This window comes from Seriola dumerili, unplaced genomic scaffold (assembly GCF_002260705.1).
Source record: "Seriola dumerili isolate Sdu_G_001 unplaced genomic scaffold, Sdu_1.0 BDQW01000002.1, whole genome shotgun sequence".
In the NCBI taxonomy this organism is placed as follows: Eukaryota; Metazoa; Chordata; class Actinopteri; order Carangiformes; family Carangidae; genus Seriola; species Seriola dumerili.
The window spans coordinates 7,083,256-7,098,865 of record NW_019174257.1 but is presented as its reverse complement, the minus strand read 5'-3'; the positions used below and the strand labels follow the sequence as shown (position 1 = coordinate 7,098,865).

At 38.1% G+C, this 15,610-nt stretch overlaps 2 protein-coding genes across 2 annotated transcripts; both read right to left on the bottom strand.

Annotated features, from left to right (window-relative positions):
• Positions 1–20: 20 nt before the first annotated feature.
• Positions 21–5,670, bottom strand: LOC111228626 (interferon-induced protein 44-like). Its single transcript, XM_022754656.1, has 8 exons — positions 5,566–5,670; positions 3,816–4,350; positions 3,025–3,073; positions 2,418–2,613; positions 2,170–2,322; positions 1,895–2,066; positions 1,393–1,493; positions 21–949 (listed from the first exon to the last, which is right to left on the bottom strand). Exons 2-8 carry the CDS (start codon positions 4,336–4,338, stop codon positions 755–757), a joined length of 1,389 nt encoding a protein of 462 aa, XP_022610377.1. The 5' UTR covers positions 4,339–4,350; positions 5,566–5,670; the 3' UTR covers positions 21–754.
• A 912-nt stretch (positions 5,671–6,582) lies between these two features.
• LOC111235598 (interferon-induced protein 44-like) lies at positions 6,583–13,956 on the bottom strand. The gene is made up of 9 exons (XM_022764142.1): positions 13,927–13,956; positions 13,158–13,281; positions 10,732–11,274; positions 9,830–9,878; positions 9,177–9,372; positions 8,929–9,081; positions 8,654–8,825; positions 7,865–7,965; positions 6,583–7,343 (listed from the first exon to the last, which is right to left on the bottom strand). The coding sequence occupies exons 1-9, from the start codon at positions 13,954–13,956 to the stop codon at positions 7,152–7,154; spliced, it is 1,560 nt and encodes a 519-aa protein (XP_022619863.1). The 3' UTR covers positions 6,583–7,151.
• Between the last annotated feature and the right edge of the window lie 1,654 nt (positions 13,957–15,610).

The window sequence follows — 15,610 nt, the reverse complement described above, 5'->3', positions numbered from 1 at the left end:
AATGAAGAATTTAAAAAGGAGAATTCAGATTCAAACTAAATGGACATAACATGCAACATAACAATGTTATTTCTCAGTTTCAATTAAATCATATTCACAATCATCTGTATAAAGTTTCTATAATCATGGAGTAACGTGGAAGGCCAAAAAACGGAGGCAGTTTCACAAAGGCAGTGATTTAATTCTCATCTGATTCCAGGTTTAAGACTCCAGCTCACCATTACAGGCTTGTATGGGCTCTTCTTCTCTTGTGCTCTGGTGATCTCTGGTATACCAGTTAGGAAGAAGAAAATGCTTATTAAGAGCAAGAAATAGAAAGTTTTTTTCTTTTTTTTTTTAATTCTCTAGCTTTCCTAGAATGACGCACTCGATCACTGGAGGTGCTTGACAACCCCGATACATACCTGGGAGTGCTTGGAGGTGGAAAAAATTGTTCACACCAGTTTTGTACTTGAAATCCTGAGCTTAAGATATCATGAATTTTTGATTACTACACTGTCTTTCACTTGGTAAACATGACTACAGAAATGTCAACACAGCCACAAAGACATCATGACTGGTAGCTATATGTAAGTAAAGTCCAATATTATATACAAGCTGTTTGTACCTGGATTTAGCTGTTGAGTATTAGTTACAAATATAGAACATGCTAACAGTAGCTAATGTAGACATAGTTTATGCTGCAGTACAACAGTACACTACTACAGTGAAGTTGAACTAAAGATACATTGTGTACATCAGCTGTTAATTCTTCCTATTCTTTGATTTCAACTTTGCTGAACTGGTCACTGATCTCATCGAAGTAATTATCAGCGAAGCGAAGCATTTGGATGACGGCGCTGAGCAGCAGGATATCACAGTTCATGTCCAACTCCAACTCTTCACTGTAGTTCTTCACAGGAACAACACAGGACAATGGTACACCGAGCCGAGCACTGACCTCCTGCATCTGGATCACAAAGCACAGAGCACAAAATATTCAGGTGATTGTAGTATATGCTGTTACTGACTACACAAAAAAGAGGAAATGCAACACAGAATCGCATTAACTTAAGTAAAATAACATGGTCTTTACCACAGCAGTAAAGTTGATTGTGTTAAATGGTTGTATTTATGTAGGTGATAACAACCCATGACAATCCAACTGGAAGTCTGTAACTGAGTCATGACTGTTTAAGTTGTGCTTGATTATCAAAATGCTGTTCGCTAAAGAACACAGGAGAAGAAAACATACAGTTGTAGCAGGTGAAATTCAACTAGTGAACTCAATAAGGCACATAAACTAAATCAAATGAAATTCGGACAGATTCATGTTACATCGTAGCTGATCGTAGCTGAAGGCCAAAACTTATTTAAATCAGAGTAAAATCTAACACTTTAATTTGATCTCACCATTTCCTTGATGTAGCTGCTCCTATAAATGTTCCTGATGTCCTGTGCAACAAAAGGACAGGCTTCATCTACCTTAGTCATCAGGACCAGCTGGGGAATCCCTGTGGACCAACAACAACAAAGAAAATCCAGTGTTTCAGCTGTAGTTTGCAGCACAGTAAATCTACTTTTAGCTTTCTATTGTTTTAAAAAATGAAGGAATCATTGGAAAACAGAGTGATATATGTGATCAGTCATCTGTCATACAGTATGTTATAGGGATTAGTAGGATCTGCAGTAGTGTGTTAGCAGTCCTTATATGTTTTAATGATGAATGAATATCAAACAACACAGGTATCCTATGTAAATAGTACTGCATACATTCCTGTAACCTTAGATTTTGGGGGTTTGTGTCTGCTTATAGGAGAACGTTCTAGTTTGTTCTACATAAAAAGTGAGTCCAACGCTCAAATAAGATGCAGCAACACCACTAAAATGATAAATGGAACTCATTTTTACTGACCCATTAAGTTGACCTTTCTGCGGATAGCATCCAGCTTTTCCTCCAGCTTTGTTGGCATGATGGAGATCTTACAGGCATCAATGACATAAGCCACACAGTGGATCCTATCCTTGAGCCCTGGAGACTTATGATAGCCGAGGGCCTCGAAATGCAGAGGAGCAGAGGGATTGAACTGTGTCACACAGTTGTAAGGAAAGACAGAGGCAGTTTGAGTTATCAGCCAAATCAATGGCTCATGCATTCAATGTCCTGCTTGATGTAACAAAAAACTATACCTGGTAACGGTCTGGCAGATGACCTTTAAGGATGCTGCTGATGTCATCTATATCAAGCCCCACCCCTGTGCTTTCCTCCAATCCCATGGTATCGCACAAGACGATTGGCAGAGGTTTTCCTTCACGGCCAGCTTTCAAAGAGTAGCTGCGAAACTGTTGGGTACAAAGTGATGGAGCAACAAGTCACAAACTGCAGACAGGGCAAATCAATCACCACATATGTAAAATCATTAAAGGCAGAAACTAACCTGTGTGGTGAGGCTGGTGGTAGAGCAGCCAGCGATGGCCTGGCTGGTGACGTGGCCTCTGAATACAGAGTTGATAGAATTGAAGAAGCTGGACTTTCCAGCTCCAACTGCTCCAATGAGCAAAACCCGAACCTGGGACACAGAGCTGACTGTGGGTTTGTAGATCTTAATACTGTCGATCAGCTCCTTCCTCTTCCTGTAGAAACAAGTTTTAGAAATAGTTTGACTGAAAAGGTAGCTCACTTGTATATGTCTAGTAGAAGCACTGCGACTTAAAATATGTTAAAATCAAATCTAACCTAAGAAAATTACAATGAACTTTAACTTGGTGGAGCTACATAGCAACCTTGTTCAGCTAGTTCAGCTGCTTCTAAACTGGCTACCATTACACTGACTGATTTCATTATAATGCAAAATAGTATAATACGCACAGCCAATCACATCACATATCATAGCATGTGTGTGTCCAATCTGTAAGCATATAGGATATTATATTTTTATAATTTCCTCAAGTCGTTTTGTATTGTGTGATACTGTGCAGTGTACTGTAACGTATTAAAGAATAGTACAGTACGAGCATGTATATGATGCAAAATGGTCGGCTTACTCCGATTCCCAGATCACTGGCCTCCATGGTCTCTCAAATTCTGGGATCACTGTTGAAATACATTTTACAAACAATATTAACCAATTTTAATGAAATATCATCAAACTGTTCAGGTTTAATTTTGTTAAACAGTGAACATTAGAAAATGAATGATCAATCATTTTTAGAACTGTCTTTTAAAGATATGAAACCTGGATTAAAGTGATAGTTAAATCTAAAACTAAACATACTAATACTACATACTAACACCTCATACAAGCCCAAGTTTGATGTCAGAATTCATTCAATGGCTGCAGTTAGCTGAAACCACTGCCTTGTTGATTTCAGACACTTGTGGTTCATCATTTATACATTACTAGTTATTATTTGTCAGCCAGTGGTAAAAAGAAAACTAGAGCCATCTGCTACAGTATATAACTAGAGCCTGTTCAGATCACATGTCCTGTGTCCCCATACAAATCTCGACATCCAGTTCTACTCAGGTTAGGTTATTGGTGACCAAATGGATGGTGTTAATTGTGTTTGTCCTGGCAGAACTTGAACAAAATGCATTATTGGTCACTTCACAAAATGAACTTCAATTATGTACAATATAACAATCCAGGTTGAAAAGTCTATAATTTATAATTAATGAAAACTGTATTTCATGCTCTTCTTAATAGGTTTAGTACTCTTGCCTGTGGACTTTGACAATAACAATCCTAATGCAGACTTGCATTGTGCCTGGTCTAAGATAAAATCTGTTTGAAAGATGCTAAGCATGAATATTTGGTAGTTTATAGAGAACTCACCTTCCACTTCATAGACTTCACACTCAGTCATGTTGAGGTTGTTGCCATGCATTTCTGCAGCATTGAAGGTGTAGTAGTTTCCTGGATTGCTATACACTACTGCTTGGCTTCCATTGACAAGAACCAATGTTTCTCCAAAATATGGACCAGAGTTAGCTATCATTCTCACTGCATTAGCAGGGCCTGTGACTGGATATTTGAGCAGCTTTTCTCCACTGAAGGTGAAAAGAAAGGCCTGGTCATCCCACACATACTGACCAGACTGACTGAAAGGTTGTGTGGTGTATCCTCCAAACACATAACCTGAGGCGTTAAAGCCCACAGACACTGTGGGACTGTGGTTGTCACATCGTTGGTGGAAGGCTGCACCAGTGAAACCATGGATGCTGGCTTTGTACAGCAGCTGTAGTTTGACTCTTCCCAGCTGGGAGCAGATTGCTCCCTGCTGTCTGCTAGTTAGCCTGGGGTTCATCCTAGATGGTTGTTCTGAAGTTCCTGAGCGTCTGGAGCCTTTAAAATTCATTTAGTGTGCTGTCTAGATACAAAACAAAAGCAGTTGCATTAAGGATAAATGCTGTTGTGGGTTTTAGGTAGTCTTTAACTTCAGATCAGTTAGATAACAAAGCACTTTTCTGATTCAAATCTTTCTGTCAAATCATGCAAACATAACAGAAAGTTAAAGCATTACTCTTCCCTGTTTTGTTATGCCTATTGTTTTTTCAGGTTGTCTATCCCATTCTCGTGAACACCAGATCTCACTAACACCTCGGGGGAATTCAGTGCAAACATTGACTTGGACTCAAGGATGAATTGATTAGAGTTTGATGATCAAAGGTAAAAGTTCGAGGTCACAGTCACCTCATGTTCTTGTGAATGTGATGAATTAGGAACACCCAGAGGGAATTTCATTACATCTGGCACAACCTTTCATTTGGACTCAGGGATGAACTGATTACAATTTGGTGGTGTAAGGTCAAGGTCACTGTGACCTCCTAAAACATATTTTTGACCATAACCCACAAATCCGTACATTAATTATGACATAATTTAACACAAATGTAAAAATAATTGGATAAAATGATGAAGTGATGATGGTCAGGTCAACTTCACTGTGACATCATAATGTTCTGCAAAAATACTTCAGGCCATTATTCAACACTGTAACTCAGCAAAGGAGAGATTGTGACCATATATCCTGCTGGTTGGCAGAGGCATACAACCATGACACAGTAATTCTATTTTGTGGAAAAGTGTGTCCAAACTTTTGACTAGTACTGCACATCAGTAAGTAAAGTCTTCAGTATGTACAGTGTATCACCTCCTTTCAAAAATGTCAGTCAAAATCTCAACTCAAATCTCCAAAAACACAGAGTTTTCCCAGGAAAATGGAATCGACAGAATTAGGTATCCAATCTGTAACGTATATTAAAAATCGCGAGCTGCGATCTGATGAGATGACCTCACCCCAAGCGGGTGGTGGGTCCTCCTCACATCTCCGAAAACGCCAGAAAAAATTTCCAAACAATCTTTATTTAGATTAAAGCTTTCTCGGCTGAAAAAAATATCTAAATATAATGACGTTTTCATCATATGAAGGCTGTTACAATCAAATCGGCTTTAAAATAATCAAAACACTCAATTGTTCAATTCACATGCATTTTCCTCCATTTTCATCAATTAATTTTGTTACTTCCTCTCCTCAGCACAGCTTCATATTCAAGTTTTAAATATGTAACTATTTGAGTCTTACCTGCTCAGTTGAACAAGTGCTGGAAAAAGAAACTGAATCACTTTCCAGGTGGATGAAGATAAGCAGTGGGTGTTGGTTGTTCTCAGTTGATGCAGCAGACTCTGGTTTAGCATACAAGTCTAACAAGGATGTTGCCTTCAAAATAAATGAGTCAAAATCAAATCTGAAGAAGTGACATTTGTAAGCATGGAAAGGAGGATTAATATGACAAGAATCTTACAAAAGAAAACAAAAATAAAACTTAAGGTTTTCATTTCATCTTAGCGTCCTCTAACAAAATGTTTCTAAGTAAATTGCTATTGTTGCTGATCAGACTGATTTGTTTAATCATTCACAGTCAGCCATAGGAGCAGGAGTTATATGGAGTGTGATTTAAAAAAAAGGGGCCTTTATTCGTCACCATCTGGTTCATAAAACCATTGATTGAAATGACTGATTTTGTCCTCTGACAGATCTTCATCAAGGGTCAAAGTACCAGGAGATGATACCTGGGCCTGCCCCTTTTCTGCAGTCATTCAGACAGTACCTACTAACAGCATCGTTATGAGTACAGCCCAGGGTAACTCTTTGAGAATACTATCCTTTAGTTTGATTTTTTGAGGAAAAAGTTTAATCTAACAGGTTTCCACAGTTAAAAAAACGTATCCCTAGTCAGGCTGTATGCCAAATCAACACACTGAGGTATTTCTGTAATGTACTTTTCTTACTACAACTTATGACCTTACTGTGTATTTAATCGACTTAATCTTGTCCCTTCTTAAATGTTTTCTTTATTTTAACTCTTCACTGGAAGGGCTAGGCATTTTATTTTGAAGGATTACTGGAAGTTAACGATATATTTCAGTTGCCTTGATAGTGTCGTTCTTCACTTTCGTTTTTCAGTCAGCCAGACATGAGAGATAAAGACCATGGTGCATCACTGGCCACATGTGACAGTTACAAAGTCCAACCAGTTAAACATGCGATCTTTGACTGAACTAAAACTGAGTGGAATTATTCATTCTCAGGAACAATACATTTAAACAGGAGTTCAGATTTTATATTCTCTTTTAAACATACACATTTCAAATGTTTTAGGTTTCAAAGAATTCTCCATGGTAACACAACATGCAACACAATAATAGATGTGATTATATCTGCCGGTACAAACATGGGAAGTTGTTTCCTGATAGGAAAAATACATCAAATACTGTAGAGAAAAAGACATATTACAAAGTTTGATTTTAAAAAAAAAGGAAAAAAAGAAAAGAACAGGGTCTGGACTGACTTAATAATGTAACGTATTTGTAAATGTTGCGCATCTTTCAGGCCTCAAGCGCAGAGAGAAGGCGAGAGCATTAGTCAGTGTCTGACTTGAGAGAGCAAGCATGCAGCTATTTCCTGGAGGCAGTATGTACCAGTATAGACCTGGTACATTTTGGTCCAGCAATAGATCGGTCTACAGGCTTTTGACTTGAGGTCAGCTTCGCTTTGCTTGAGAAACATACAACAAATATGGGTCATCTGCTGGTAAATGGATAGATCACTGTGAGGGACATTTTATTATGTTCCTCAGGTTATTATATCCACTGTACAAATACTTCTTATTATTTACATTCAACTTTGCTGAACTGGTCATTGATCTCATCGAAGTAATTATCTGCGAAGCGAAGCATTTGGATGACGGCACTGAGCAGCAGGATGTCGCAGTTCGGGTCCAACTCCAAGTCCTCGCTGTAGTTCTTCACAGGAACAACACAAGACATTGGCACTCCGAGCCGAGCACTGACCTCCTGCATCTGGATCACAAAAACATTCAGGTGAGGGTAGTTGAGACCACAGAGAACTGTGCCAACTTTTGTGCAATCACAGCTTCATTTTGTTTGTAAGTATCTTTTCGACAGTGGGGGTGTTGGACAGGTATATTAGTTTGTTTTGATTATGGCTACCCATTGCAAGCCAAATAAAACTTTTAACCAAAAGTCACATGATAAATAAATATTGAATATTGGTTTGACAACCTGCTTCTTCAGTTCTGTTAGAGGAATTTATACACTCTAGGTTGTTCATGATGATGAGAGCTGTGAAAGCTACAAATGTTTATTGTTCATGATTATTCTCTAACTAGCTGTATAACCTCAGGTCTTAAAGTTTCTCATGTGGCACAATGGTGAGAAGGATTTGCCAAGAAACTCCCCATCAACCAAAAGAGTTGATGAACCCTACACCAGTCACGTAGATAGTTGAATATGCATCTTTACAGAGGAAGACAACAGAATTAGATAACCTAAACTAAGGAAAATATATCTAAAATCCTCACCACTTCCTTAATGTAGCCACTCTTGTAAACATTTCTCACATCCGTTGACACCAAAGGGCAGGCTTCATCTACTTTAGTGAGCAGGACCAGCTGAGGGATCCCTGGAAACACCAGAGCAGAAAGAACATTTCAAAGTTGCTGTAGTGAGACGAGAAAACAAGAATTCAAACCAAAATCAAAAAACGGTCCAATTTTGGTGTTTGCACATTTCTTTTTTAGGACCAGATCATATTATTATTTGAATGTACAGAGTGAATATATTGTGCCTAGGTTCTGTTACTCCCCTAGAACAACACAGACTGGGGAGTGACAATAATAACTTCACCCACATCTCCATTAGACAGAGTCAGACACCAGCTGTGATGTGGAATCTTTTATGTTGTGAAAAGTTAAACTAATGTTGCAGATAATAACTTGAGGTAGAAGTGCCCCTGAACTAACTCCTTTCAGTGCAAAGGGAATCAGCTACTCCAGTCTTCTACAAGATCCCTTCATTTATTCATAGCCAGAATCTCAGAACATTTAGAGCTTTCTTGCTGTACGATACTTTGAGCTTTTGTTCTGTGGTGGTTGGAGTGACACGTGTAGCTTCTGCCCCACCCCAAGCTCCATCCGGACACAATCCTCTGAAGATACTGTAACAACCCAAAACTAGGTATTGACTTGTTGTTCTATTTTTATTTTGCTATGCTGAGATTGAGAGAGCACATACTGACTGACTGACTCATACTGATATTAAGACTGTATACATCCATTCATTATTATGACATTGGACTCATTTTTACTGACCCATTAAGTTGACCTTTCTGCGGATAGCATCCAGCTTTTCCTCCAGCTTTGTTGGCATGATGGAGATCTTACAGGCATCAATGACATAAGCCACACAGTGGATCCTATCCTTGAGCCCTGGAGACTTATGATAGCCGAGGGCCTCGAAATGCAGAGGAGCAGAGGGATTGAACTGTGTCACACAGTTGAAAGGAAAGACAGCGGCAGTTTGAGTTATCAGCCAAATCAATGGCTCATACATTCAATGTCCTGCTTGATGTAACAAAAAACTGTACCTGGTAACGGTCTGGCAGATGACCCTTCAGGATGCTGCTGATGTCATCTATATCAAGCCCCGCCCCTGTGCTTTCCTCCAATCCCATGGTATCGCACAAGACGATTGGCAGAGGTTTTCCTTCACGGCCAGCTTTCAAAGAGTAGCTGCGAAACTGTTGGGTACAAAGTGATGGAGCAACAAGTCACAAACTGCAGACAGGGCAAATCAATCACCACATATGTAAAATCATTAAAGGCAGAAACTAACCTGTGTGGTGAGGCTGGTGGTAGAGCAGCCAGCGATGGCCTGGCTGGTGACGTGGCCTCTGAATACAGAGTTGATAGAATTGAAGAAGCTGGACTTTCCAGCTCCAACTGCTCCAATGAGCAAAACCCGTATCTGGGACACAGAGCTGACTGTGGGTTTGTAGATCTTAATACTGTCGATCAGCTCCTTCCTCTTCCTGTAGAAACAAGAAAAGATAAAGAACTTTTTCATCTAGTGAAAAGATTGTTAGTTGTTTTCAGCCCCGTGGTTCCAGAGATGTTTGTGCACAGCCAGTTGACCTCCATGATGGTAGCACTCATGGTTGTGGATACGTTTATGACAATTTGTTGAGAATTTTACAGTTAAAAACAGTATAGCACAGTAAGCATGGCAAACAATTTCATTACATAATATTTTGCAGAGACACTGAGTCCATCATAATGTAAAATGCTGGTATAATATGCCTAGTAAAGCATAGAAGTGCTGCATGTCACGGCATGTGGAACACATTCATAATTACATCCAAATGATCAACACTTTTAATTACACTGTTAACGCTGTACTGATTTTCCTGATCATCAGTTTGTGTCATAATGTATATAGTATGATGTAAAGCATGTTAATAGTATTATGTGTAGGATGGTAGCTCTTACTCAGATTCCCAGATTATAGTCCTCCATGGCCTCTCAAGTTCTGTGGTTTCTGTTGTAGAGCAAAAACAACTTTTAATTTTTGGATTTGATAAGAAACAACTTGTTTTTATTTGTGATGATTGTACATGACACTTGTACATGACAAAACATAGTATCATTAATATCAGATGCCATAATTCATGATTTGATAATAATCCTTTTTATTACCTGTGGTGTGGATTGATTTATGCAGATGAAATACTGTATTAAGATCCCAGATGACCTCTAAGCCTACATAGTGCTGGGAGGCCTAATGCAGCATTCATGTCATATCGAAAATTAGTTTCCCCAATTGTGAACAGTACTCATGTCAATGTCCAAGTTGTAATTAGTTGTAAAAAGTTTCAGTATATCCAACTTGGCACTTAATAATATGTGAGCTCCAAAGTGCCATGGAAGTGGTCCAATTTAAAGGATATTGTGTTATATTGTCAATGCACTGTATTGTAATTCTCACATGACCAGCTCTGTATTCATGCAACTGTCTTGTGTGAACAATTGCAAGCTGTTAACACGGGACTCTTTCCCATTTCTGTCATCCATCCCATATCACATTAAGGGACTGTACAAAAATGATTGGCATAGAGGTCATGAAAAGGAAAAGGGATATGTATTTTTTCTTTTTGTTAAAGGGAAGGTAATCTGCATTTTCTTCACATTAGAAGTTTTTAGAAGTTTTTTTATTAAGAAATTTAAATTGAAAAGCAGTCAAACATCTGACTCAATGCATGTCAGTCCACAATGTATTAAATCTAGTTTGCATAGTTTGAAGCAAAAATATTGGAGGTGAACTACAGCAGAAATATAGCACTAACCACTACCACAATAAAGCATGAATATTTGGTAGTTTATAGAGAACTCACCTTCCACTTCATAGACCTCACACTCAGTCAGGTTGAGGTCGTTGCCATGCATTTCTGCAGCATTGAAGGTGTAGTGGTTTCCTGGATTGCTATGCACTACTGCTTGGCTTCCATTGACAAGAACCATTGCTTCTCCAAAATATGGACCAGAGTTAGCTATCATTCTCACTGCATTAGCAGGGCCTGTGACTGGATATTTGAGCAGCTTTTCTCCACTGAAGGTGAAAAGAAAGGCCTGGTCATCCCACACATACTGACCAGACTGACTGAAAGGTTGTGTGGTGTATCCTCCAAACACATAACCTGAGGCGTTAAAGCCCACAGACACTGTGGGACTGTGGTTGTCACATCGTTGGTGGAAGGCTGCACCAGTGAAACCATGGATGCTGGCTTTGTACAGCAGCTGTAGTTTGACTCTTCCCAGCTGGGAGCAGATTGTTCTCTGCTGGTTTCTGGTTAGCATTGAGTTCATGGTCGACAGTTGGTCTGCTGATGTGTGTAGAGGATGCTCAATGAAACTTTGATGTTTGCTCACTTTGGTGTCTAAGTAGAAAGAGAAACACAAATGCATTAAAATGTAGGATATCTAGAAATCTAGTTTGGATAAACTCTGTTCATTCACCTTGTGTTGCCTTTTAGGCATAATATTGGATAGACTTTTGATAAGTGTTTGCATGCTTAAGTTCTTCCTAGTTTGCAAAGGCTACTTCCTGTTATTCATTTGAGGAAGCCAGCTGAATGTATCTACATGTTTTCTACACTGTACAACCTGTGTACTTGAATTAATGTTAAGAACATTATTTAAATGAAGAAGTCTTTATTTCTTTTGTAATTAAAAACGTTTTATTATTTATTTAGGAGTGAATATGTTGAGTCTCATTTCGACCCACACTAAGGTAAAAACCATCCACTTACTGACTCCCCAGCTCGAGCAGCCATTAATGCTAGCCCCTCAACATGTCAGCCCTCTGTAAATGACAGCTTTCAAGTAAGACCTAGCAATCCTTTCATTTCAAGATGGCAACCCTCTGTTTTTCGAAATGAGCCATCACATAACACTAGCCAGCTTGCATTCGCCAATGACAACTTTGACCACCAGCAATCAAAGTGGAAAATCAGGCTCAACATGAAATGCCTGATTCTTCTGTGTCCCTCAGGACTCCAGAGCCAGACCAAAAAACTTGTTCACCTGCCCAGCTGCCTGCTTCATCCACCACTCTCCATTCATCTTAATTCAGACCCCAGTTCAAACACAAGTTCCTGGATCAGCTCTTCCATGCCACACCCTACACCACGGCATAAGCCCTCTATCCTCCATTCCTGTCCTATTTCATCATCACCACACCTTCACTCTTCAAACCTCAGGGCTATCCTATCCAATCTTTTCTAAAACCATTTGATTGAAACAACAACACACATGGATTTCTAGTGTGACCCTGTTTAATAATTCTCATTTCAAAGCTGGCTGCAATTTAAAGAGATATTGCTGCACCCACTAAATATGATGTTGGTTAAGGGTGGAGTACTATTGAAGGAGCAGAATTAGGATTTTCTGATAAACAATTTGATCATCTTAGGTAAGCATGTTATCCATAGATGTAAATATTTAAAGGTCAAGTGCCATATCAACAGATGGAGGAGTGAATTCAATGGATAATGCACAGAAACATCCAAAAATGTTTTTATTCATTGGATTTGCTTATGTTACTTGAATAACACCCTCACACTTCTTTTTCAATTATTTGCTTTTGTTTTGTTTCTTTTTTCTTTTCTTTTTTTGTCTCAGTACTGTGTCAACACAGATACATTTTGTTTAATCATTGAAATGTGCCTTAAAGGTTTATACTTGAAGATTTTGAAATCAAAAAAGTTCATTTGATTTCCTATTTAAAATAAGTGATATTCTTTACAAGTGTAAAATGTCCAATCTTGTGTAACAAAATGCATTAAATAATGGTGCTCTTGTAATTTACTTAAAGTATCTCGTCTATTTCTTTTATTTTTTTTCTCTGCAATTCTTGAAACATGATTGAATAAACAATTGCTTTTAAACACTGGATTGTGTGAGAAAGATTTGAGGCTGAACAATAACTCCAGACCTCTCACACTGACAAAGAAAACAAATTTACCGACTGCAGACCTTTTTTTCCCCCACAACAATCCAGTTTTAACATCTTTGCATTGGTTGTCAATGTCTTTTAAAATCATTTTAAACTCTGATCAATTACATACTGGATTAAATCAGTGAACTGAGTTGTTGGTTTAATCTTTGTAATTCTCCCTCAGTCAAGTTAAAAAGTATAGGTTAACTTGAACCACACCGTGCCACACTTTCATACACAAAAGTAAAGAAAACATTAAAAAATCCCACTGAGTATAATTTTACATTAAAGAAATATGCCACCCTTCAATATTTTCCATCTTACCTGCTTCTCTCTCTTTTAGATTCTCTTCTTCACGATAGTTTAGTAACTGTAGGCAGATGTTTTCACAGGGTGTGTACCCACTGATGGTCCGGATGTGGCAGAAATGAAACTGAAAGTCTGCAGACTAGAATAATTATAGCCTGAAAACAAAGCAGGGTTCTGTGAGGCTCATAATTCGTAGGAGTGTTCTCAGCCCCATCTGGACCGTTCACCCCCCTGTGGACAAGTTTATTTCACACTCTACAACTCTGTTTTTATGAATTGTTGTTCCATGAGGCCATTCACACAAAGAAACAACTTATGTTGTCTAATTTTGTAAAAAAAAAAAAAAATCAGTACAGTCACTTGTTCAGAGGTAAATACAGGTGTAAATAGCTTAGGGGGCAGTCCATGGGTTTTGGCGTCCTGATAGTGTCTATGTATAGTTTCATTCTCCAACCAAAGGGATGACTAGTGACATTTGTGCGTGAACACAGAGAAAATGGACAAATCTACATTATAAAAGAGAAACGTATGTTCACATTTAAAAGGGGAAAAAAATTCCACATGAGAATAATTGGGAACCATTTAATCAAGAATATGTTTTCCATGTAGTAAACATCCTTCACCATCTCCCTCCATTGTGCTACCAGAGGGCGGCTGTGGCCTCAGCCAGCAGACTGTGATTATCTTCTTGGCAATTAGAAGACAGACTCTAAGTAACAATGCCTGATTGTTGTATTCTATTTTTCTGTAATATTTATATAACATTTGTATTGTTTCCACTCACCCTATTAGGGATAAGGGGAAGACTTCCCATCTTGTAAGGTCAGTTTTTACCCATCAGTTTTCCACCTGTGATGTGTCAGAAATTATGATAGTTCCTCTGAACCCCTGGTTGGTTGAATTTTCCTGCTAGTTGTGCTAGCCAATGCCCCATCAACATTATTGCTTCAGACTTTGATTGGTTAATATGATAACCTTTAAGTTCTCCATATTCTTTTACATACAAAAAAACTGGGTTGCTGATATCCATCAATATGTCATCTACATAATAAAGTGAAGGTGGTCTCTCAAAAACTGGGCTCAATGTTGAAACAGATTTACAAATAATATTAACCAATTTTAATGAAATATCATCAAACTGAAGTTTAATTCTTTTTACATGATGAACATTAAGAAATAAATTATTATTTTTAGAGCTGTATTTTGAAGTTATGAAACATGGATTTAAGTGATAATTTAATTTAAAACTAAACATCCTTCAAACAAGCCCATGTTTGACTTTTCATCATATGAAGGCTGTTTCAATCAAAGCGGCTTTAAAATAATCAAAACACTCAATTGTTCAATTCACATGCATTTTCCTCCATTTTCATCAATTAATTTTGTTACTTCCTCTCCTCAGCACAGCTTCATATTCAAGTTTTAAATATGTAACAGAGGTTTTCCTTCACGCCCAGCTTTCAAAGAGTAGCTGCGAAACTGTTGGGTACAAAGTGATGGAGCAATAAAACACAAAATGCGGATGAAGCAGGATTTTCATTTTGAAATCAATCGCCACATATGTAACATCAGAGGCAGAAACTAACCTGTGTGGTGAGGCTGGTGGTAGAGCAGCCAGCGATGGCCTGGCTGGTGACGTGGCCTCTGAATACAGAGTTGATAGAATTGAAGAAGCTGGACTTTCCAGCTCCAACTGCTCCAATGAGCAAAACCCGAACCTGGGACACAGAGCTGACTGTGGGTTTGTAGATCTTAATACTGTCGATCAGCTCCTTCCTCTTCCTGTAGAAACAAGAAAAGATAAAGAATTGTTTCATCTAGTGAAAAGATTGTTAGTTGTTAGTTGTCATAAGAAATGAATACCAATCAAACCAATAATAAAACTTAGAAAAAATTAATTCCAGTAAATAAATAAATAAAATCCGAGTTAATAATCCTCTTCACATATCTCTGGACTGGAGCTGGATGGGTCAGACGAAACATGAAATTACTTCATAATCCTATATGAACGTTGTGACTGTTGCAATTGTGTCAAAAACATGCAGACATCAATTAGCCCACTAGCTGCTGTCATCTTGACATTTCAAGAGTATCAAAGATTAAAGTCCCCATGTGTAGTATTCTATCACACAAGTGATATATTAATACTTAATTGTTCTTTCTAAAATACTTGACATTCTTTGCTTGTGTCTAAATTTGAATGACGCAATGCATAAAATAAAATTCTTCTTTAGTAATTTACTTCAGGTCCCTCCTCTAATTCTCATCTTGCCATTTGTTGAAACATGCTAAAATTAACATTTTGTATCAAACACTTGATTGTGTGAGAAAGTTTTGCCACAGTTTGAGGCAGAACGATATCTCCAGTCCTCTCTCACTGATAAAGAAATGAAGGAGTGTTTTCCACACCTACATTATTGCTGACTATACAGCCAGAATACTTATATGACCTAATTTTCCCACATAAA